At 44.0% G+C, this 25,241-nt stretch overlaps 1 protein-coding gene across 1 annotated transcript in view; it reads right to left on the reverse strand.

The window, feature by feature from the left end:
* The window catches only part of LOC149462513 (uncharacterized), a 33,104-nt gene extending 8,205 nt beyond the window's left edge, over positions 1 to 24,899 (reverse strand). Inside the window, exon 1 of the mRNA XM_089676810.1 lies at positions 23,371 to 24,899. Coding sequence (XP_089532936.1) covers positions 23,371 to 24,577 — 1,207 coding nt within the window. The 5' untranslated portion in view covers positions 24,578 to 24,899. The remainder of the gene's footprint in view (positions 1 to 23,370) is intronic.
* Positions 24,900 to 25,241: the final 342 nt, after the last annotated feature.

Below are 25,241 nucleotides of genomic sequence, written 5' to 3' on the forward strand. Positions count from 1 at the left end.
TGTTAATCAGCCGCTGAAAGCGATCCAGAAACATTTTGGAGACGGAGACTGGAAGTGATGTAAATAGATAAAGTAGTTTAGGCAGAATATTCATTGTGACTGCCGTGACTCTACCCAGGAAGGAGATGGGGTACCCACGGCAAACCTTCAGTAGAGTAGAGAGGCGACACACATGGGGGGTAATTAGCAGCAAACATATCCGAGTATCTGGGAGTGAGGTTGATACCTAAATAGGAAATCCGATCCGTGGCCCAACGAAATGGAAAAGAGCTACGGAGAGAGGCACTCAGGGAATCAGGAACATTGATGGCATAACCACTGATTTAGTGACATGAACAGACCTGACACTAGAGCAAAGTCGTTCAATACCGCGCATAGATTAGGCAATGATACTAACGGGTTGGTGAGGAAAAGCATGACATCATCAGCATACATACAGATTCTGAAAGGTGAAACCAATAAAGAGTAACCAGAGATCTCCGAATGTGATCTGATTGCAATCACCAAAGGTCCCAACACCAGCGCACACAATAGGGATGACAGAGGACAACCATGACGGTACCTCTACCCAATGTAACAAAGTCAGAGTTACAGCCGGGAAGTCTGATCCTTGTTATGGGAGAGTCATAGAGGGCGAGTATACCAGATAAACACTCATCACTGACACCCATTCTCTGCACCCAGGAAAACAAGGCCAAAGGACACCATCGAAGGCCTTATTAGTGTCCAAACTCAGTAACAAAACTTCTCTGGAGTGCAAATTGGCTCCTGACTAATGTTTAATGTAAGGAGAATGTTGTCACTGATAAATCTGTCCGGGATAAAACCTGATTGGTCTGGAGACACCAAAGCCCCTTTCATTCTTTAACCCCCCCCCGGACATTCCTAAGAGAGCCTCAGATTTATATACATTTTCTGTTACAAAGGAATGTTTCCTTCCTCCTGAGCAGCAATGTAAGGGGCTCTATGCTCCATACTCCTGACCCCGGCACTCCATCATTGTGTTGGCTGCATAGTGTAATGATTGCCCATTGGCTGCCTGTGTAGTGTCATCATTGCCCTTTGTAGGCCATGTATGGTCAGGATGGTCCTTGTCTTGTCTATTTATTGTCAGTGCTGTTTGTTTAGAGGACCATATTACTAGAATTTATCTCAATGAGGAGAATGTTCCGGCCCCAGAAGTGGGGGAATGTTCTGCCCCTAAAGGGGTTCATCTGGGTTCCCACACTATATATGTGTGTATCATCATCTGCTGGAGATAAAAGACGTCACAGTGACTATGGAGGAAGAGGACGGACATGACTATGGAGGAAGAGGACGGACGTGACTATGGAGGAAGAGGACAGACGTGACTATGGAGGAAGAGAACGGACGTGACTATGGAGGAGGAGGACGGACGTGACTATGTAGGAAGAGGACGGACGTGACTATGGAGGAAGAGGACGGACGTGACTATGGAGGAAGAGGACGGACGTGACTATGGAGGAAGAGGACGGACGTGACTATGGAGGAAGAGGACGGACGTGACAATGGAGGAAGAGGATGGACAGGGGTTAAATAGGAAAAAACATCTTATTACCTCCTCTGCTGTCACGTCCAGCAACGTCTCCGATATGCTTCCCGTCCTTCCCTGACATCACTTCCTGTCTATACCTGACATCACTTCCTGTCTGTACCTGACATCACTTCCTGTCTGCATTCCATAGAGACTTCCTGTGTGAGTATAGGTGAGATCAGCACCTTGTGGAGTTCAGAGGAACTGCAGCCCCGAGATCCATCCCATAATCCCCCTTCCTGTATAATATGTACCTTACAGGGATACTACGGGAGATGAAACATTACTGAATAAAGGAAGAAGAAATAAATGTAACTCTTATGTAACCAACTGTTCAACAAACATCTCTTATTACATATAGAAAAGTCTTACAAACACAGAACACAAAATACAAATGTATAGCTAATGAGAGCGATCCCGCCAAACCTGATCCTTCTGGGGGGGACAATGCAAAAATATATATCAATCCACTCATAATGACATCATCTTCTGGGAGTGTCTGCACATCCATCCATTTCATACACATTTCACTGTCTCAGCAGATCTCCTGCAGCCTATTAGCTCCCATTTCCCTCTCTATGTGTCAGAAGATCTCCTGCAGCCTATTAGCACCCATTTCCCTTTCTACATCTCAGCAGATCTCCTGCACCCTATTAGCTCCCATTTCCATTTCTACGTCTCAGCAGATCTCCCTTTCAGCAAAATGGTGCAATTAAAACATTTACAGAAAAAGATGTAACAAAGATATAAAGAGAACAATAAAACAGCAGAGAAATAAAAGAAAGGAGTTCTGAAGGCCGGATACTTGCAATGTCCTTGGTTTGAGCAGAGTCCAATTGTCCGAACAAAAAGATTGCCTTGGCTCTCAAGTCTGTTAGATGTTTTCTGATTGATGTTAAATGAGAGCTGTCTTCTCCAGGCTGTCAGTCTTTTTCTACCATATTAAAGGGGTGTCTCCTGAGAACAAATGACCAATAATCCAGTTTGGGGAGGGGTGTTAGGCGGTGACCAAGGTTATGACCAAATCCCTTCCAATGTCATACTAAGGTCAATAACCTCCAATAGGTACAGGCAGCATCCTAGCAACTGGCAGATTAATATTCAGAATTATATTCCAAACACAAAGATACCAAACATAGCGCACCCTTGTCACCCAGGAGGGAAGAGACGGCTTCTTCTGTCTTGTAGGCACTAATATAGTAATGTAAGGTCTTGTGTGACTCATATTAAAATGATCCGTCCGAATATATACTTCCTATTAATGTGCCCAGTTCCTGCTGAAGTGTATGAATTGTATGAAAAATGTCTCTTGTGGAATGTACGTTTTATGGCACGCTCTGCTCTAATGGCCTAACAGGTCATGACTGACTGAGTTATTGTTTTATGATCCAGCAGAGGGAAGTGGTTTTCCAGCAGACCCCCTGGAACCAGACTAATTAGAGGTGTACAGCCCTGGAGATGATCTGTCTGTGTTTTATTTAGGATAAGAGATCCTGTTGGCCTCCGTTCAGCTTGTAGCTATGCATTCCATGGACAAAGGAGGGGGGAGGACAGAAGGGAACATGGCTGAGACCTAACAAGATGGCTGTCATGTACACCGTCCATGCCTCTATGGTGCACAATCATCACAGAAGGAGGTCCTGATTCCTCTATATAGATCTTTATATCACTAGAGGGGTCACCGGCAGGAGGAAGGAGGTCCTGATTCCTCTATATAGATCTCTATATCACTAGAGGGGTCACCGGCAGGAGGAAGGAGGTCCTGATTCCTCTATATAGATCCTATCACTAGAGGGGTCACCGGTGGGAGGAAGGAGGTCCTGATTCCTCTATATAGATCTTTATATCACTAGAGGGGTCACCGGCAGGAGGAAGGAGGTCCCGATTCCTCTATATAGATCTTTATATCACTAGAGGGGTCACCGGCGAGAGGAAGGAGGTCCCGATTCCTCTATATAGATCTTTATATCACTAGAGGGGTCACCAGCAGGAGGAAGGAGGTCCCGATTCCTCTTTTTAGATCTTTATATCACTAGAGGGGTCACCGGCAGGAGGAAGGAGGTCCCGATTCCTCTATATAGATCTTTATATCACTAGAGGGGTCACCAGCAGGTGGAAGGAGGTCCCGATTCCTCTTTTTAGATCTTTATATCACTAGAGGGGTCACCAGCAGGAGGAAGGAGGTTCTGACTCCTCTATATAGATCTTTATATCACTAGAGGGGCCTCTGGCAGGAGGAAGGAGGTCCTGATTCCTCTATATAGATCTTTATATCACTAGAGGGGCCTCTGGCAGGAGGAAGGAGGTCCTGATTCCTCGATTCCACTTACATAAAGATATTGATAAGATAGAACGAGTCCAGAGATGGGGAATACAAATAGTGATATCAGGAGAGACTTCAGGAATGTAACATGTCCAGTCTGGAGGAGAGAAGGGAAAGGGGAGACATGACTGAAACCTTTACATACAACAAGGGAGTGAATAAGGTTCAGGAGGGCAGGATTTTCAATATGAAACCAAAATGAAGAACACGAGGACATGACCTCCAACTAACTGGAGGAAAGTTCACAACTAATCCCAGAAAGTATTATTTTACTGAAAGAGTAGTTGATGCTTGGAATACATTTCCAGTAGAGGTAGTGAGCCAGTGACAAATCACAGAGATCATCACAATAGTACACAATGAATGGCTATGAATGAAAGACATTCATTGTATACAACTGTCATGTGATCACTGTGATTGGTCACAGCAGTCACATGGTAGTGGGCTGGCCTAGTACAATGATCTGTCATCTGGTGGACACAGCAGGTGACATATCAAGATACAGCAGATCCACTAGACTTGGAGGACTTCATATGATGTCCACCCAGGATGGGAGAGATCCCACTCAGCTGTCATTCTGCTATAGGCCTGGGGGGAAGCAATTCATTACATGGGACACTGTACAGGATCTATATGTAGTCAGGGGTCCCCTGTGGAAGTCCATGTGTGGACATTTCTACCTATGATAAATGACAGGCTAAACCCACCTGGAGACTTTCTCCACACCTGGAGTGTGCTGAGTTCTTGGAGAACGTCTACACAGTGTTTCCAGATTGGCTTTATCACCCCAACGAGCTCGCTCCAGTTCATGGATGTCATCATTATGTTTGGAGGATCTCACCAGTCAGGAGCCTTTCCTGTCATCCTACATGTTCCCTTCTGAGGATTGTTCTATCCTTCCAAACAAATGTATGAAATCATGGATGAGTCCTCCTTCTATGTGATCTAGAAGATCTTCAATCACAATGTCTTTATGGATGAAGTGGATGGCCCAGTTTATATATTATTTATTGCTTTACAGCTTTATTCCCTCCAGGATTCATTCTTTATTTATAGAACCATTCAAGGAAGTGTTCTTACTGTGAGAGATCTCCACCACCATTCCTCTGTGACCATTACATCCTTGTCATTTATGTCTAACATCTTCATTATGAGTGGATTGATAGATATTTTTATGCTTTTGGATTTATTTTTGCATATTTTTTTACCCAAAAACATCTGTTTTGGAGGTCTCTGTTTTATTATATATTTTGTTTTTATCTTGTGTTCTGTGTCTTTAAGACTTTTCTATCTGTAGTAAAATATATTATATAAACAGTTGGTTGCATAAGAGTTAGGTTTATTGTTTCTTACTTTTTTTAGTTCTTTTTGATCTTCCCTGGTATCTCTGTAAGGTAGATACAATGCTGGAATGGTTATTAGGGGACGTTTCTCGGGGCTGCAGTTCCTCTGAACTCCACAAGATGGTGATCTCATTTCTCCCCAGACAGGACTTCTCTATGGAATACAGACAGGAAGTGATGTCAGGTACAGACAGGAAGTGATGTCAGGTACAGACAGGACATTCCGAGAGGTGAGTTGGGAGGAAGCAGATCAGAGATATTTTGCTGCACTTGGCAGCAGAGGAGGTAATAAGATGTTATTTCCTATTTACATCCAGTAACCCCCGTCACGTCCGTCCTCTTCCTCCATAGTCACGTCCGTCCTCTTCCTCCATAATCACGTCTGTCCTCTTCCTCCATAGTCACATCCGTCCTCTTCCTCCATAGTCACGTCCGTCCTCTTCCTCCATAGTCACGTCCGTCCTCTTCCTCCATAGTCACATCCGTCCTCTTCCTCCATAGTCACATCCGTCCTCTTCCTCCATAGTCATGTCCTCCCTCTTCCTCCATAGTTATGTCCGCCCTCTTCCTCCATAGTCATGTCCGTCCTCTTCCTCCATAGTCATGTCCGTCCTCTTCCTCCATAGTCATGTCCGTCCTCTCCCTCCATAGTCATGTCCGCCCTCTTCCTCCATAGTCACGTCCGTCCTCTTCCTCCACCGTCACGTCCGTCCTCTTCCTCCATAGTCACGTCCGTCCTCTTCCTCCACCGTCACGTCCGTCCTCTTCCTCCATAGTCACGTCCGTCCTCTTCCTCCACAGTCACCTCCGTCCTCTCCCTCCATAGTCATGTCCGCCCTCTTCCTCCATAGTCATGTCCGTCCTCTTCCTCCATAGTCATGTCCGTCCTCTCCCTCCATAGTCATGTCCGTCCTCTCCCTCCATAGTCATGTCCGTCCTCTTCCTCCACCGTCACGTCCGTCCTCTTCCTCCATAGTCACGTCCGTCCTCTTCCTCCATAGTCACGTCCGTCCTCTTCCTCCATAGTCACTGTGACGTCTTTTATCTCCAGCAGATGATGATACACACATATATAGTGTGGGAACCCAGATTAACCCCTTCAGGGGCAGAACATTCCCCCACTTCCGGGGCCGGAACATTCTCCTCATTGTGGAGATAAATTCTAGTAATATGGTCCTCTAAACAAACAGCACTGACAATAAATAGACAAGACAAGGACCATCCTGACCATACATGGCCTACAAAGGGCAATGATGACACTACACAGGCAGCCAATGGGCAATCATTACACTATGCAGCCAACACAATGATGGAGTGCCGGGGTCAGGAGTATGGAGCATAGAGCCCCTTACATTGCTGCTCAGGAGGAAGAATCTGAGGTGCTTTTAGGAATGTCGGGGGTTTAAAAAATGAAAGGGGCGTTATAGCAACTAAAACATTTAATATGTGTAACATTGCGCTGTTTATCTCCTCCTCCCCTCCCCCGCCTGTCTCCAGCACCGCACCCGGGGACTAGCAGGGAGGGGAGATTCCTTTCAGTGTAATGAGAACCGATTGGCTGCTCCTCAGGAAAGGGGAGTGTCCTGCTTATCCTTTCTCCCTTTCACTCCCAGAGCCCTTTTTGCAAACATTTAAAAAATCATTTTAGCCCTAAAGATGACACAAAACCCCCAAAATATTTTCTGAAAGTAGAGACTTTAGAGAATAAAATAGCGACAGTTCAAATTTTTTATGTCAGAAAATATTATCACAAAGTCTAGGAAATGCTAAATTTCAGTAAAAAATACACTTAAGTTAATTTCAGGGCACAAAAAAGCAATAAATGACCCATTTATGTGTAACAATATAAAAGCCGAGGTTGCAGCGAGTAAATAGATATCCAACATGTCAAACCTTAAGTTGTGTGTGCTGAAATGGTGACAACCTTTAGTCCCCGGTATTATCTATAGGGGACACATTTATAGCCCCTTCTAGGTCATCAGTATGGAGTACGGAGGAGGTCTGCTCCTAGAATTTAATGGTGTGAACCTCCTGCACTCCTAACTCAATACTGATGACATAAAAAACTCCTAATAAGAGGAAGCTGCTACCATCTATCATATACCTTATGACAGGGAAACAACCAAAAACACAATAAACTGATGCAGCGCTACCTAATATATAAATAATAAGTGAATAGAAATACTGAATATACAAACATATAGTAATGAGTGATAATCATAGAATTATATACAGTGAAACCAATACATGTGTAGAAGTGACGGGATCCTCTAGGGATCCAATGAAAGTGAATACAGATCCACGATGGGATCTAATGTGATATCAATAGCATGAAGTGTATTCACACATACAGAAATAATAATGATGTGTACGTGAAGTGATCCACTTCATGGATCTAACAGTGATAATCAGATAATAGATCATTTCAACCAATAGGTGAGAACATAAAACCTGTCCAAATGGGACTCTATAATGAGCACTGTCACTAACAGACTGAGGACTGGAGGAACCACACAGATGTCAAGGAAAAACATCCTTACTTGGATGTGAGCAGTCACTCCCCCACAAATAAAAAAACAACAAACACACATACAAAACTAGAGACCTAAAAAACAGTAGAAAAAAATATATACCACGTGACAGAAAAAACAAAAAATGTGAGTGAGAATTTGTGAATGGGGATCTGTTTTTTTACTCAATTAAAGAGATATTACTCTATGGGAGATTGTGTTTATGTCTTTTAATGGGTAATTGCCCATACTCACCCTTGTCTCTATTAATGAAACAGACCTGACCGGAGAGGTGAGGAGGATTCTGGGAGGTCACATGACATCACTCTTATCTCTATTAATAACACACAGACCTGACCAGAGAGGTGAGGAGGATTCTGGGAGGTCACATGACATCACTCTCATCTCTATTAATAAAACACAGACCTGACCGGAGAGGTGAGGAGGATTCTGGGAGGTCACATGACATCACTCTCATCTCTATTAATAAAACACAGACCTGACCGGAGAGGTGAGGAGGATTCTGGGAGGTCACATGACATCACTCTTATCTCTATTAATAAAACACAGACCTGACCGGAGAGGTGAGGAGGATTCTGGGAGGTCACATGACATTACTTCTATCTCTATTAATAAAACACAGACCTGACCGGAGAGGAGAGGAGGATTCTGGGAGGTCACATGACATCACTCTTATCTCTATTAATAAAACACAGACCTGACCGGAGAGGAGAGGAGGATTCTGGGAGGTTACATGACATCACTCTTATCTCTATTAATAAAACACAGACCTGACCGGAGAGGTGAGGAGGATTCTGGGAGGTCACATGACATCACTCTCATCTCTATTAATAAAACACAGACCTGACCAGAGAGGTGAGGAGGATTCTGGGAGTCTAACATGATATTCCTATTGGTTCCTCAATACAGAGATTTCCTCTTCTGAAGTCAGGTGATCATATGACCATCACAGTGCCTCCATGTGACTCCCTAAACCCTGAGAGACAAAACATGCAGAAGATTCTAGAGGTCACCAAGAAGATGATGGAGCTGCTGACAGGAGAGGTGAGCGGTGCCGGGAATTCTGGGACATTCTCCAATCACTGATAGTATCATTAGGATCTGTACATTATCTGCATTGTTACCATTGATGGCATTTTTATTATATATTCAGAGTGAAAACCTGAGAGATCCTAAAGTTGAGGTTAAAGACGAGATAAAAGAGGTTGAGGATGGGGGGATGGAGGAGTCAGAGCTTCTAAAAGAACACAAAGATCTGTACCAGGACACCATGGTGGAGTCATCCAGCTACAGGAACCCACCAGAGAGATGTCCCCGTCCTCTGTATTCCCGGGATTCCACACAGGAAGGTCACACCATCCCTCACCATCATCAGGTAGATGATGACAATTATTGGTAGTTGTGATTTATACACAGCATGTTTGTTACAATGAATGTTTTATTATATCTTTCAGAGAGGAATCCTCGGGGATGATAATATTGATGGTAAAGAAGAGTATAAAGAGGAGGATGAGGAGTATGGAGTGATGGAGGAGTTTTCAGAAGGACACAAGGATATGATGGAGCCACCTAATACCAGGAACCCAGCAGAGAGATGTCCCCGTCCTCTGTATTCCCGGGATTCCACACAGGAAGGTCACACCATCCCTCATCATTACAAGGTTGGAAGGGCAGAACATCTAGAACATGGACTTGTAGAGATGATGTGTGGATTTTTTATGTGACCTTACATTTTACAGATGATATTTTCTCTCATTTCCTTGATTTAGAGTGGAGATCCAATCGATATAGAATTTGAGCTGAAAGCAGAAGAAGAAGAGGCGTATGTGAGGGATGATCAGCAGTCTATGGAGGAGGATGGAATAACGGGGACATTTATAGAGGAGGACACTCCTACAGAGATCAGCACAGGTGGGTCATGAACACTAAATCCATTCCTCCACCCATACTGATCACTGATTGGTCCAGAGTAGGGCGGGGACTGGGTGATATCAGCCTGTAATCCCCTGGTCACTTTCCTGAGCTGTGTTCCCCGTCCTGTATTCCTGGATTTCTCTCGGATAATCTTCCTTCTCTGTGCTGCAGACACAATTTATGTATCTAGACTGGATTTATGGAGGTTCTGGGGATCAGCTGGCAGCAAAATGTTCATTTTCACCATAGACGTTACTAGACCTAGGCACCTGGACATGTGCTTTTGATCTTCTGCCCCATGCCCGGGTCTAGTAAGATTTCTAAGAGCAATTCTGACTTTGCTGCCTGCTGGCTGTGCCGGGTGGAGGGATATGTCTGTAGTGTCTCAGACCCAAGTCACTGAGTGCAGTCTCAGGAGATGGGAGGCAGCGGTGTGGGATCTCTGCAACTTGTCTACAGTAAACATTTCATCTTCCACTGATTACTGAATACCAATATTATGAGTTCTGACCCTTACACTGTATAATGTATATTGTACATTACATCCTTCTGATACTGTATAGTCCTAACATTTGTATCCTATATAATAGGTTGTACATTACATAGGCGTTACTTCTTTTACACCCATTTTCTCCCAGCTGGACATTTTATATCGGATGATGTAATTGGAGCACAGAGTTTGACATGGTGATAATAATGTGATAACATCCTCCAACTTTGGACCCTTAAACAGAAAGTGATAATGAGGGAGGAGTCAGTACCCCAATGATGGTGGTCTTCAGGATCAGTCCAGTCTTCATCTTGGTTATTCTCCCCCCATCCTCACTCTCTGACCTCTGGTGGGGCTCAGCCCCGCTGTTCTTCATGACTAAATCATGGACTAAATAAGGAAGTGCAGTACTTCTTGTGTTGGGAAGATGGCGATGAGTGATAGAGGGGGTGGGGACCCTCGTCCTATAATCCCCTCATCACTGTCCCTCCTATAAAAGACAGTTCTGGTTGTTTCCTCACTCTCTGACTAAGGTCCATGAATAAAGAAATGACCTGGTAGGAGATCAGAGGAGCCATTTCCTAGTTCCCTTGAGGGTGGAATTGTAAGCTCCTCAGAGACCAAGCTGCCTGATGTGGGCGGAGTCCTAGTTTGGGGGAACCAATCAGCTCCTGTCTAGTAATCCTCTTTGTCTTTGTATTTTAGTCCATGGCCGGGAGATGAGGAAAACCTCCGAGGATTGTCTCACTTTGTCTCCAGACTGGAAAGTAGAAGATGAGGACATCACACAGTATAGTCCAGGAGAAAACCCGGCTCCCTCCAATGTCCATCCGGCACCACCCAGTGTAGATGGACCATCGGATTCCTCGTATCCTGAGGAACCTCAGACTGTGCGGGACCGGGCCGGCCTTCCAACAGGGAAGAGGTTCTCCTGTACTGAGTGCGGGAAGGGTTTCCATTATAGATCCCGTCTTAATGAGCATAACAGATCTCACACGGGGGAGAAGCCGTATTCCTGTCCAGAGTGTGGGAAATGTTTTTCAGTGAAGTTTCATCTTTGCAGACATGAAAGATCTCACATGGGGGAGAAGCCATATTCCTGTCCTGAGTGTGGGAAATGTTTCCCCTATAAATCAAATCTTAATGTGCATAAAAGTACTCACACAGGGGAGAAGCCGTATTCATGTCCTGAGTGTAGGAAATGTTTTGCACAAAAATCAGACCTTGTCAAACATGAAAGGTCTCACACAGGTGAGAAACCGCATTCCTGTCCTGAGTGCGGGAAATGTTTTTCACAGAAGTCCAATCTTTACAAACATCAGAGATCTCACACAGGGGAGAAGCCATATTCCTGTTCTGAGTGTGGAAAATGTTTTTCAGTGAAGTCCAGTCTTTACACACATCAAAGATCTCACGGGGGAGAAGCCATATTCCTGTCTTGAGTGCAGGATATTAATTCAATGAAGTCCAATCTTTACCAACATCTGAGATCTCATACAGGTGAGAAGCCTTATTCCTGTCCTTAGTGTGGGAAAAGTTTTTCACAGAAGTCCAGTCCTTACAAACATCAAAGATCTCACACGGTGGAAAAGCCGTATTCCTATCCTGAGTGTGGGAAATGTTTTTCAGCTAAGTCCAATCTTTACATACATCAGAGATGCCACACGAAAGAGAAGCCGTATTCCTGTCCTGAGTGTGGGAAATGTTCCTCACTGACGTCCGGCCTTCCTGTACATCAGGGGTCCCACACTACCCTGGAGATGTATTAGTGCCTTGAGTGTGGGAAATGTCTTCTAGATGAATGTTGCTGGACATCCCAGCTCTCGTGGGGAAGAAGCACCCCCTGATATACACCTCAGATATACTCCATGGCTGATCTTCATCATGGAAGAAACAGTCCATAAGGAGATGAGAGGCCCCCAAAGACATGGATGAAGTGCAGTAAATGTCGGGGTGCAGAGTGGTCAGTAGATCCTGGAAATGAAGGACACAACTTCAGCCCTTCTTGGGTGTCGGAGTTGCGTTTCCTGATAATGATATAGCGGGTTACAGAGCTAGAAGCCGGGAGAGCCCAGATCTCGTTATCGGGGAACTTTACACAGACAACAAGAACTTCTGAAGTTGATGTCCTTCATTTCAAGGCTCTACAGAACAGTGGTGACCCCGAAGCGTCTCTCTGTCTTCAGTCCATCCTTCTCCCATCCCCCAACAGGAGGGAAGGAGAACTCTGCCCCAAACTAGGGGGGAACTTTCCTCTCATTATTTCCCTTGGCTTCTGTGTGGGTTTGGGTGGTTGGAGGAGTGCGGCACGAGAGGGAACACAGCTTGTTGTTCTATGTCTACATATGGGGTCTGGGTAGAGGGGATCCACCGGAAAATATTTCTACTCTTTGATTTTGTGCAAATCGTTTCTGTTTTTACTTTGAAGGGCGATATTATGTGTGGTTTGTAAAAGGGATTGGCCCAATAGTTACCACCCCACTTAGAGAATAGATGAACTAATATGACCAGCATTCATTCAGCCATGTCACATGTTGGGATCTTTTCTACAATACTTTGTTATAATAATGGAACACGTTGTGTATTGTATTGTACACCAATAATAATGACTCCGCCCCCACATTCCAGACAAGGGATCTTCCTGACCAATCGGATTCCTTCCTTTGTCATTTCCTGATTCTATGATTACAATCTTGTTAGAAGTAAAACTATAATAAAGAATTTATTGAGTGAAAAGAATTGTGTGTGTCGGGGCCACGATGGAGATCTTTGGGGGCCAAACATTTCTCACAGGAGACACTTTACAAGCCTTTACAGGTCATCCAGTTTCTGGTTCACCATGAATAATGGCCCAGAGTGCAGGGGTCAGGAGACTACTTCATACAGCCCTGCAAACAACGTGCAGTGGTCAGGAGTTACATCCCAGAGTACAGAATGCAGTGGTCAGGAGTATGTGATTTACCTCCCATAGTACAGAGTGTAGTGGTCAGGAGTATGTGATTTACACCCCAGAGTACAGAGTGCAGTGGTCAGGAGTATGTGATTTACATCCCAGAGTACAGAGTGTAGTGGTCAGGAGTATGTGATTTACACCTCAGAGTACAGAGTGCAGTGGTCAGGAGTATGTGATTTACATCCCAGAGTACAGAGTGCAGTGGTCAGGAGTATGTGATTTACATCCCAGAGTACAGAGTGTAATAATCAGGAGTATGTGATTTCCATCCCAGAGTACAGAATGTAGTGGTCAGGAGTATGTGATTTCCATCCCAGAGTACAGAGTGCAGTGGTCAGGAGTATGTGATTTACATCCCTGAGTACAGAGTGAAGTGGTAAGGAGTATGTGATTTACATCCCAGAGTACAGAGTGTAGTGTTCAGGAGTATGTGATTTACATCCCAGAGTACAGAGTGTAGTGGTCAGCAGTATGTGATTTACATCCCAGAGTACAGAGTGTAGTGGTCAGGAGTATGTGATTTACATCCCAGAGTACAGAGTGTAGTGGTCAGGAGTATGTGATTTACATCCCAGAGTAGAGTGTAGTGGTCAGGAGTATATAATTTACATCCCAGAGTACAGAGAGCAGTGGTCAGGAGTATATGATTTACATCCCAGAGTACAGAGTGTAGTGGTCAGGAGTATGTGATTTCCATCCCAGAGTACAGAGTGTAGTGGTCAGGAGTATGTGATTTCCATCCCAGAGTACAGAATGTAGTGGTCAGGAGTATGTGATTTCCATCCCAGAGTACAGAGTGTAGTGGTCAGGAGTATGTGATTTACATTCCAGAGTACAGAGTGTAGTGGTCAGGAGTATATGATTTACATCCCAGAGTACAGAGTGTAGTGGTCAGGAGTATGTGATTTCCATCCCAGAGTACAGAATGTAGTGGTCAGGAGTATGTGATTTCCATCCCAGAGTACAGAGTGTAGTGGTCAGGAGTATGTGATTTCCATCCCAGAGTACAGAGTGTAGTGGTCAGGAGTATGTGATTTACATTCCAGAGTACAGAGTGTAGTGGTCAGGAGTATGTGATTTCCATCCCAGAGTACAGAATGTAGTGGTCAGGAGTATGTGATTTGCATCCCAGAGTACAGAGTGTAGTGGTCAGGAGTATGTGATTTACATCCCAGAGTACATAGTGTAGTGGTTAGGAGTATGTGATTTCCATCCCAGAGTGCAGAGTGTAGTGGTCAGGAGAATGTGATTTCTATCCCAGAGTGTAGTGGTCAGGAGAATGTGATTTCCATCCCAGAGTGCAGTGGTCAGGAGTATGTGAGTTACCTCACAGAGTACAGAGTGTAGTGGTCAGGAGTATGTGATTTACATACCAGAGTACAGAGTGTAGTGGTCAGGAGTATGAGATTTACATCCCAGAGTACAGAGTGTAGTGGTCAGGAGTATGTGATTTACATCCCAGAGTACAGAGTGTAGTGGTCAGGAGTATGTGATTTACCTCCCAGAGTACAGAGTGTAGTGGTCAGGAGTATGTGATTTACATCCCAGAGTACAAAGTGTAGTGGTCAGGAGTATGTGATTTACATCCCAGAGTACAAGGTGTAGTGGTCAGGAGTATGTGATTTACATCCCAGAGTACAAAGTGCAGTGGTCAGGAGTATGTGATTTCTATGCCAGAGTACAGAATGTAGTGGTCAGGAGTATGTGATTTTCATCCCAGAGTACAGAGTGTAGTGGTCAGGAGTATGTGATTTCTATCCCAGAGTACAGAATGTAGTGATCAGGAGTATGTGATTTACATCCCAGAGTACAACGTGTAGTGGTCAGGAGTATGTGATTTACATTCCAGAGTGCAGTGGTCAGGAGTATGTGATTTCTGTCCCAGAGTACAGAGTGTAGTGGTCAGGAGTATGTGATTTACATCCCAGAGTACAAAGTGCAGTGGTCAGGAGTATGTGATTTACATTCCAGAGTGCAGTGGTCAGGAGTATGTGATTTCTATCCCTGAGTACAGAATGTAGTGGTCAAGAGTATGTGATTTACATCCCAGAGTACAGAGTGTAGTGGTCAGGAGTATGTGATTTACATTCCAGAGTACAGAGTGTAGTGGTCAGGAGTATGTGATTTACATACCAGAGTAGAGTGTAGTGGTCAGGAGTATATGATATACAGAGTGAAGTAGGCAGATGTAGTATTTCATGTACAGCGCACAGTGGGTAACATTGTGTCTTATACAGCCTCAGCAAAAAGAGTGCAGTGGTTAGGAACATTTCACATACAGCCCATCATACAGAGTGCAGTGGTCAGGAATATATCTTAGGCCTGTGTACAGAGCACAGTGGTCAGGAACATTTCATATACAGCTTTGTGTAGAGTGCATTGGTAAGGAGTATATCATATACATACCTGTGTACAGAGTGCAGTGGTCCTGAATATATCATATACAGCCCTGTGTACAGAGCGCAGTGGTCAGGATTATATCTTAGGCCTTTGTACAGAGTGCAGTGGTCAGAATTATATCTTAGGCCTGTGTACAGAGTGCAGTGGTCAGGAGTATATCTTAGGCCTGTGTACAGAGTGCAGTGGTCAGGAGTATATCTTACGCCTGTGTACAGAGTGCAGTGGTCAGGAGTATATAATATACAGCCCTGTGTACAGAGTGCTGTGGTCAGGATTATATCTTAGGCCCGTGTACAGAGCGCACTGGTCAGGATTATATCTTAGGCCTGTGTACAGAGTGCAGTGGTCAGGAGTATATCTTAGGCCTGTGTACAGAGCTCAGTGGTCAGGAGTATATCTTAGGCCTGTGTACAGAGTGCAGTGGTCAGGAGTATATCTTAGACCTGTGTACAGAGCGCAGTGGTCAGGAGTATGTCATATACAGCCCAGCATGCATAGTACAATGGTCAGGATGTTGTGGTATACAGCCCGGTATACAGAGTACACTGGTGAAGAATATAAACCCTTGTAAGGAATGCAGGTATCCAGCGACAGCAGGGATGACCAGATCGGTGGGCTATGCCTAAGAAATGTGGAATAAGACGGAGTAGGAGGAGTATGATTACAGGGGGTGTAAAGTCAGGAGGTTTGTTACCTCCATGCATTCTATATATGAAGGTAAATACCCTTCTCTGTGCAGCAGCCCCCCCAATACTCACCTGAGCCCCATCCTGATCCAGCAATGTGCTCAAGATCCTCGGCAGTCTGGGGACTCTCCTTCCTCATTGGCTGAGACAGGAGCAGGGGCCGTTGGCTCCTGCTGCTGTCAATCATGGCCAGTGAGCCAATGAGGGAGAGGGGACTCTGTGGGCACACAGAGCAGTGGCACGCTTCCGAGCCTGCCTGGATGCCCCCATAACAAGCTGCTTGCTGTGGGGACAATCATCAGGAGGGAGGGGCCAGGAGCACCTGTGGGGGACCTGACAAAGAGGAGGATCCAGGCTGCTCTGTGTAAACCATCACACACAGTAGTAAGTATGACATGTTTGTTTTTAAAGAAAAAAAAGTTGCCTTTAAAATCACTTTAAGTCTCATTTACTAATGGACACGACACCCTCCGACACCCACAGACAAAGCAAAAGTGACAGCAAATAACCAACCCAACAACCTGACTATAATACACTGTGTACAAATGGAGGGAAGCTGACATACACCGGGCAGGACTGGGACTGGGAATCAGGGGAGCAGAGATGGGGGAACAGGATGAAGGAAACCAGAATCAGGGGAAAGTATACAAGATACAGGACGCAGGATCCAGCAGGGAAGCGGCTCACAGGCAGAACACTGAGGCACTGATGAAAACTACGGGGGGATTATATACCTTTCCAGCAGCCAGCATCAGGTGGAGCCTCATTACTGACATCTTCTGTCTGCTGGGAGACACAGCAATGTCTCCTCTCCACTTCCTCCTGACTCACCCCTCACCCAGAGCTTCCTGTCTGTACCTGACATCACTTCCTGTATGTGCCTGATATGACTTCCCATCTGTACCTGACATCACTTCCTGTATGTACCTGACATCACTTCCTGTCTGTATCTAACATCACTTTCTCTCTGGGTAGAAGGGCACTCACCACCTGGTGGAGCTCAGAGGAACTGCAGCTCCAAGAAATGTCTCATAGTTTGAACCTTCTTGTTGTTTCTAAGTGTATTGGAATGTTCATGTCCATGTCTGGCAGGTTCCAGGACTTTTCAGAGTGGCAGTGAGGTGATGATTCCAGAACACTCTCTGGGTTCCATCACCAGGCACTGCAATTATACCCGACTGCTGGGAGCCATCATCTCCTTTCCTACAGTGAAAGTATAATTCTGACATCAGCAGAGAGGTAGTGGGAGGATGGGATCAGGTAAGTACCACCACTGACCACCAATGCTGGGCTGGGGGTACACTTTGTTCTCACTGACACCAACAATGGGGCTTATTTTATCTCACTGACACCAACAATGGGGCTTATTTTATCTCACTGACACCAATGGGGCTTATTTTATCTCTCTGACACCAACAATTAAGCTTATTTTATCTCATTGACACCAACAATGGGGCTTATTTTATCTCACTGACACCAATGATGGATGTCAAGAAAATCATGCCCACGGTGACTGGGTAATTGGAGTGAGATCCTTGATTGGTGGAGAAGGAATGAGGGTGGAGCTTTCTCTGGAATTCTCATCTGCTGACAATTGATGGACTGATCTTAATTCTGTGTGAAATATATCTGGTTGTTAATGATTGGCCGGAAATCAGGCGGTCACACCCCTAACCGATGACTCCTCATCTGTCGGCAGGTTTCCCCACTGACAGCTGAATGTCCACAAAAGAATTGTCAGCAATTACAAATTGTGGAAAACCCCTCAGAATGTCTCTGAGAAGAAATGATATTTTATCTTCTCTCCAACTCAGACTATATTTGTCTTAGACATAAGAGGCCCAAAATCCCGAGTCCCTGTCAGGTCTGAGCTCCAGCCGGATACAATCACCTTCTCCACTCACATAGTTTGCTTTTGTAAATGAAGTGAGTACAGAATTGAGGAAAGCGAGGACACCCGGCAACAATGGGATTCTGTCCTATCTCCTGCACCCGGAGCAAATGAACAACATGTACCAGCCTTCCCAGCCCCATCAATGTACACTGTGGAGGCATCTTGTATGTAGACTCTGGATTCAACAAACCAGCAGCCTGGCCATTCAGGAACGTACCATTGTTCAGCTCTGGGGGGGGACAAACATCTCTCATGGAAAGGAGCTCTGGGGAGTCAACAGACCAATCTTTCATCTATACATATGTTTCCATCTATCCACATCACTCCATTCTTTTTCTGGACAAAACCATTATAAATATCAGCGACAGATTTACAAATCTAGGATTTTACAATGAGAACACAATGTCACAAGGGATCTATAAAAGATTTTATCCGGACACAAGATCCCATTGTAAGAAAGGAATTCTGAATATGAACAGCGACTGTTATGTGGGATCCCATTATATTCAGTGCGGGGAAATGTATCTTTTATATTTTACTGAAACCTTAGATAATAAATGACATTTATGTCCCAGAAATTCACTTTACTGTATTTTTAACTGAAATTGAACCTTTCATAAATCATTGCACTAATATTGTGTAAAATAATAAAAATCATAAAACATCAGAACTACTAACAATTCATCCTCTAGTGTGTCTGCTGTTGTGAAGAAATATATATAATATTTGGGGATTTAAGTAATTTTAAGGTAGAAATTATTTTTAAAACATGTAAAGAAAAAAATTAAAAATGTCTCCAGGACTCCATGGACCCCTTCATTCCACACAGTCTCCAGGAACCGGGAAACCACAGAGAAACCAAGTGTCCCCCGACTTCCTCTCCAGGCTGGGATGTCCCCCTGGTTGGGTGCCCCCTACAGTAGAAGAAGCAGACTGCACCGGCCTACATCTTCTTTATGCTTTGTCTGATCAGGATGGCGGTCATTTCTCCCTGAACACGGAGCCCCCTAAACACGAGGTAAACGTGGTGCAGCATAGAGCCCCGTCCAGCTGTAGTGTAGACTTTGACAGGCTGCAGGCAGCGGGGCTGGACGCTGTACCTGTGCCTACCAGGTGTATTATAATGCCAGCATTGCACCCACAGGGGCTGGACCCCCCATGTACAAGGGGCCTAAGAGATACCATCAGCTGGTGTCCCATTCCACCAGACCCCTATAACTGGAAGAGGACATTTTTGGGGGGATGTGTTGTAGAAGAACCCAGACCACGGTATTGTGTGATGAAATTATAATTCAACTTTATTAAATGTGACACTTTAACAATAGAAGGAAAGAGAAAGATTGTTGGTCTATTTATACCATTTATATAATCTATTCTAAAAAACTGATTAACATATGACACACCCCTCATTAACACAAGCCACGCCCACGTATGTATCCCTCTAAACATCCAGATCCCTGTAAATTCCCAGAAGACACTTTCATCTTTTATCCACAACAAGCTGATTGGGTACAAGAGAACCCCGAGCCCCTCCTACTCATTCCCACACAAGTCCATGTCACCATCTACAAGGTGAGAGGACCTGAAGAAGAACAAGACCATGACCACCAGGACCATCGCCTGACTGAAGCCATGCTCACATTTCTTTCTAATGCTGCTTCTATGGTCTCCTCAGATACGGATTTGGCAGATGTACATTAGTGGAACCCTTTCACTCCGGCCAACGTAAGGTTTCCATCAGCAGCAGCACGGCCTTATAGCTACAGCACCCGGGGGTTGTCTACATTTGTTAGGCCAACTGTCAGCTTTCTGGTGGAAGTGATTCAGCCGCACTGAAAGTCCTCCCCCCACCATGTATACCGGGCTCAGCTGTCCCTCCTGCAAGCCCAAGACAGGCATGGTGGATGTCAGTGGTGAGGGCAGAAGGAGATCAGCAAACATCTGATCTCTGATCTCCCCTTCAGTGAATGAATGTGGAAGGTGGGAGATTGTCATTTCTGGGTTCAGCGCTGTCATTCTCCAGTCACTATAGTTTGGGAAGGAGCTGATTAGGCATGATCTGTGCTTGACCATCTTTCTTGGGGTACAGAGGTGACATTGGGGGTCTAATAATGTTCTGATGTGACCAGAAATATGTATCACGGGGAGCTATCAATCCCATATATGATAGAAGCCATGTTAGGTGAAAAAAGAGTTGAAAAAAAATTAAAGTAACACTATAAAAATTTAAAAAAATACAAAACAAATCACACAACACATTGTACATATCATTGCACAAGTGAGAGTGAGAACAATCATTCTGAGGCCATCGTTCACGGGTAACTATCTGAACTGATAGCCTATAAAGGCTCTTAAAGCGTCACCTTTGAACAATTTTTGGTACTGAAGTTTGTCACCATTTCACAAGTACGCACAATTTTTAAAGTTTGACATGTTTGGTATCTATATACTTGATGACAACCCCATATTTTATATTTCACCAAACAAATTGGGTCATATATTGTGTTCTTTGTGCACTAACATTATCTTTTTTTACAGAAAATATGTATTTGATAAACAGCTGTACTAATATTCTGTGACATGAAAAATGGCAACTACCACCATTATATTCTCCAGAGTCTCTGATTTCAGATAATAAAAGAAATGTTTGGGGTTTAACTAATCATATGGCCTAAAATGTGAAATTAACTAAAATCAAAAGCAAAATAAACTCTGGCAGTGAAAGAAAATACAGCAATATATAACATTTCAAAATCAAAACTATGGTAGCAACTAATGGCTTAAGAAGCAAACCCACCATATTACTCAACCAGGTTCCATCTAAACCCACCCAAAACATTGGATCCCGCCTCCTCCCACCCAGGTTCCTGTTGGAACTCCTTTACCTTGTGCAGATATCCCCTTCTGAGATCCTCATGATCTAATATAAATGTACAACACTCTCCATCTGACACCATTTGTAGACTCCACCTTGGTCTGCCAAGAGATAGTCAGCTGCCAAGCAGTTCTGTGACACCACCTTAGGTGGTGGAGCCACTTCTGCTGCCAGCTCTGCTATAACATCAATGGTGTCATTGGTTATCTGATCCATGACTCCAGTACTCCGGTTCATCTTACTTATCTTAGATTCCCCATCCCGTCTATAAAGGGCTCACTGCATAAAGCAGCTCCAATCCAGAGAAAATGTTTCTTCTCACTGGAAGGCCAGGGGAGTATTGGGAGAAATTGAGGCTTTCCCTTACAGATATGGGGGGAGGGGCAACATAACCTCAAGTACAGCTATGGGTGGAATTGAAGGGAAGCCATTTTAGGGTGCTCCTTCCACAAAAGAAGCAAATGTTATCTGGAAGGACTAGGAATCCATTGGACCAATATGGATTAAACATTCTGCAATTACATTGAGAAACCATGAAATGTTACTGTCCTGTGATTGGCTCTCCTATTGTTAGTGAAGTAAGTGAGACTCCCCTTGTCAGTGTCATTAATGGAAACAAACCATGTGAAATGTTTCTTCCAAATCCAAAAAGGTGACCCCCTTGGGTAAGTACCCATGCTAATATTCCTGATATGAGTTTGTAGTCCCTGCTATACAGGAAACATGTGGGCAATCATTTACACCTTTTACAGCAGGACAGTAAATATCAGAACACAATTCAAACAGAAGACCAACAGCAGGAAGTCTGCTAACTGAATGTGTAATGCAATCTGTCATTAGCATTCCCAGAGTTCCCTCTGCAACATAGTTGTATCAGCTGTTGGTCCTGTCTGTAGATCTGTTATTTCCCCACCTTCTGTAACAGGGTGACAACCCTGATCATTCTGCAGGAACATTACACAGCAGCGTTGTCACCCTGTAGAGGAAAGTCTTAGATAGATTATAAGTAAGACACACAACAAGTAAAGTCCAACTCCAGCTAACTCTTCTACAGCAGTTACAGCAACAGGATTTCTATAAGGTTCAACCCCCCATATGAATGGAAGATGACAGTTGTAAGCACCCCCAGCAGTGTTATATGGTGTTTCCCAACCCCCCCACTTTAATTTTTGCCAAATAGCTTGGCCTTCTACATGAAGCAGAAAAAACAGATCTACTAGGAGGGTCAACAGGTAATAAAAATGTTATAAGGGGAGACTTGGAAAAACATAAAACGTTTATGCTAATGACAGATTGCACCATTTATGTAATTATTGATTTTGCCCATTGTTACACTTTAGTGCCAATGTCTTAGCATTTCCAGGAATAATTAGTGCTCTTTGCTAACTTTGCCCCAAAAAGGGACCCGTTCATTCAGAGTCATTAAGGTGAACCCCAATAAGAGGAATTTCAGTCTCCCAGAAGAAGTGGTAGGAATATGACCGCACACTTAGCACTTTGTAAGTTCAGATCTCTTGCAGTTGTACCGTGTGAATAGTTTATGGAGATGAGCAATAGCTGGACAGAAAAAAAAAGATAACAAGAACATCCAATCTTCACCTGATAGAATCCCTTTTGAGAAAACCAGATGAAACATAAGTGGCCAGCTGGGATTAGGTGGTACTGTTGAATATGTCCCCTAAAACAGCATTAACTCCGTGTTGGAAGGCCTACACCAGCTTAAGAAGTTACTCTCTAACCAGAGACCTCTATCTGGCTGGTATCTCAGCTACAGACCTGCCTGCAAAGCTGTCATCCATGAGAGGAGATGGAACATGGAAAGGAGGCATTGATCATGGGAGAGGAGGTGGTACATGTAATGGGAGGTGTGGACAAGGTGGGCTTAGCTGGAACCCTCAAGCCTAGCTTATGATGTATCAGTTCTCAAAAGAACCTGGAATGGACTCTCCTAATGAGGTTTCAGAGGCTTGGCAAGAAGCCATTGGACCCCATCCTAGACTCTGGTACTGAGGCAATGTTGGTCATGTATTGGTTGGTCAGATTCTGGCAATAAAGAAAACACGTGGGAACATAGCTCAGTTAGTGAATGATGAAAATGAATTACATGTTCAGTCAATGCTCCATAAAAAAGGATAAAGATGAGAATGATGAGGAATACAGTTCAGTCATTGCTGCTTATCTGAAAAAATGTTCACAGGCCTTCTAGATGTGTTTCTGATGGACATAAGCATTAAACCCAATGAATCCGATTAGAGTCCTGTTTGTTCAAAGTTTTTTTTCAAGTAGCATCATGTCTTCCCTAGTTTGTGTGAAGACATTGGGCCTGTGAGCCTAATGGGACTGCTGTGACTTCTTTAATATTTCCCCTTCTTCTGGAGTTTCCTCTCTGCAGCTCAAGCTTGTGAATCCTCTGGTGATAGATTAGCCCGGAATTACCTGTAAAAGCTTTGCCACATTCTGAACATTGATATGGCTTCTCTCCAGTATGAACCCTCTCATGTATGACAAGGTTTCCTCTCCGTTTAAAAGTTTTATCACATTCAGAACACTGATATGACTTCTCTCCAGTGTGGACCCTCTGGTGTGCTATAAGATATGACTTCTGTGTAAAAGCTTTGTGACATTCAAAACATTGATATGACTTCTGTCCAGTGTGGATCCTCTGGTGCCTAATAAGATATGACTTCACTGTAAAAGCTTTGCCACATTCAGAACATTGATATGGTTTTTCTCCAGTGTGAATCCTCTGGTGTGCTATAATATCTGACTTCTGTGTAAAACCTTTGTCACATTCAGAACATTGATATTTCTTCCATCCAGTGTGGACCCCGTGGTGTGCTATAAGATCTGACTTCTGTGTAAAAGCTTTGTCACATTCAGAACATTGATATGGCTTCTCTCCAGTGTGGATCCTCCGGTGTATGATAAGATGTGACTTCTGTGTAAAAGCTTTGCCACATTCAGAACACTGATATGGCTTTTCTCCAGTGTGGACCCTCTGGTGTGCTATAATATCTGACTTCTGTGTAAAAGCTTTGTCACATTCTGAACACTGATATGGCTTCTCTCCAGTGTGGATCCTCTTGTGTGTGATAAGATGTGACTTCCATTTAAAAGCTTTGTCACATTCAGAACATTGATATGACTTCTCTCCCGTGTGGATCCTCTGGTGCCTGATAAGATATGACTTCCATTTAAAAGCTTTGTCACATTCAGAACATTGATATGACTTCTCTCCAGTGTGGATCCTCTGGTGTGATATAAGATCTGACTTCTGTGTAAAAGCTTTGTCACATTCAGAACACTGATATAGCTTCTCTCCAGTGTGCATCCTCTGGTGTCTGATAAGATGTGACTTCCTTGTAAAAGCTTTGTCACATTCAGTACACTGATATGGCTTCTCCCCAGTGTGAACCCTCTGGTGTATGATAAGCTCTTTCTTGGTTAAAAAAGCTTTGTCACATTCAGAACATGGATATGGCTTCTCTACAGTGTGAACCCTCTGGTGTCTGATAAGATGTGACTTCCATGTAAAAGCTTTGTCACATTCAGTACACTGATATGGCTTCTCTCCAGTGTGAACCTTCTGGTGTGCAATATGTTTTGCCTCCATTGTAAAATATTTGTCACGTTTCAAACAAGAAATCACTTGAAATGACTCCTCTTATGTATACATGGGTTGGACTTTACTGTAAAGCAATTGTCACTTCCAGAACACTGAAATGACTTTTCTCATGTTGTCCTCTGAGGTTGGATCAGTGTTGAAGAGGACCCAAAGCACTTATGACATTTAGAACACGGATATGACTTGTGTCCTGTGTGACTCCTCCAGTGAACTGCAATAAAAACTTTCAGTCAATTAAGACACCCAGATGTTTGGTTTCCCATGTGACCGAGTTGTATTCATGAAGACCAGCATGACCGAAAACGTGGCTCATCAATCCACCTGTACAAAAAAAAATAAAAATCAGAATTCTATATAAAGGGGCTAAAGTTGGTTTTTATTTTTAATGATCATTATTAAATATATCTTATATATCATCACGGGCTGTGTCAGCATTATGGTTGTCCTCAAAGGACCAGTTGTAACTGTAAGACTAGATGTCCAGAGCACCTCACCCCCCCCATTACATCAGATGCCAAGAACCCCACACCCACCCTAACATCACCGTGCACCTCCTTTGGGGGAAGAGCTGGAAAGCAGAAAGTGCAGGGTCTGGAGGAGGACCAGAGGAGGAGTGGAGTCAATTACCAGAGTCTGCTGAATGCTGAGACCA

Source organism: Staurois parvus, unplaced genomic scaffold, assembly GCF_062004578.1.
Source record: "Staurois parvus isolate SC_StPar_1 unplaced genomic scaffold, SC_StPar_1.0 ptg000174l, whole genome shotgun sequence".
NCBI lineage: Eukaryota > Metazoa > Chordata > Amphibia > Anura > Ranidae > Staurois > Staurois parvus.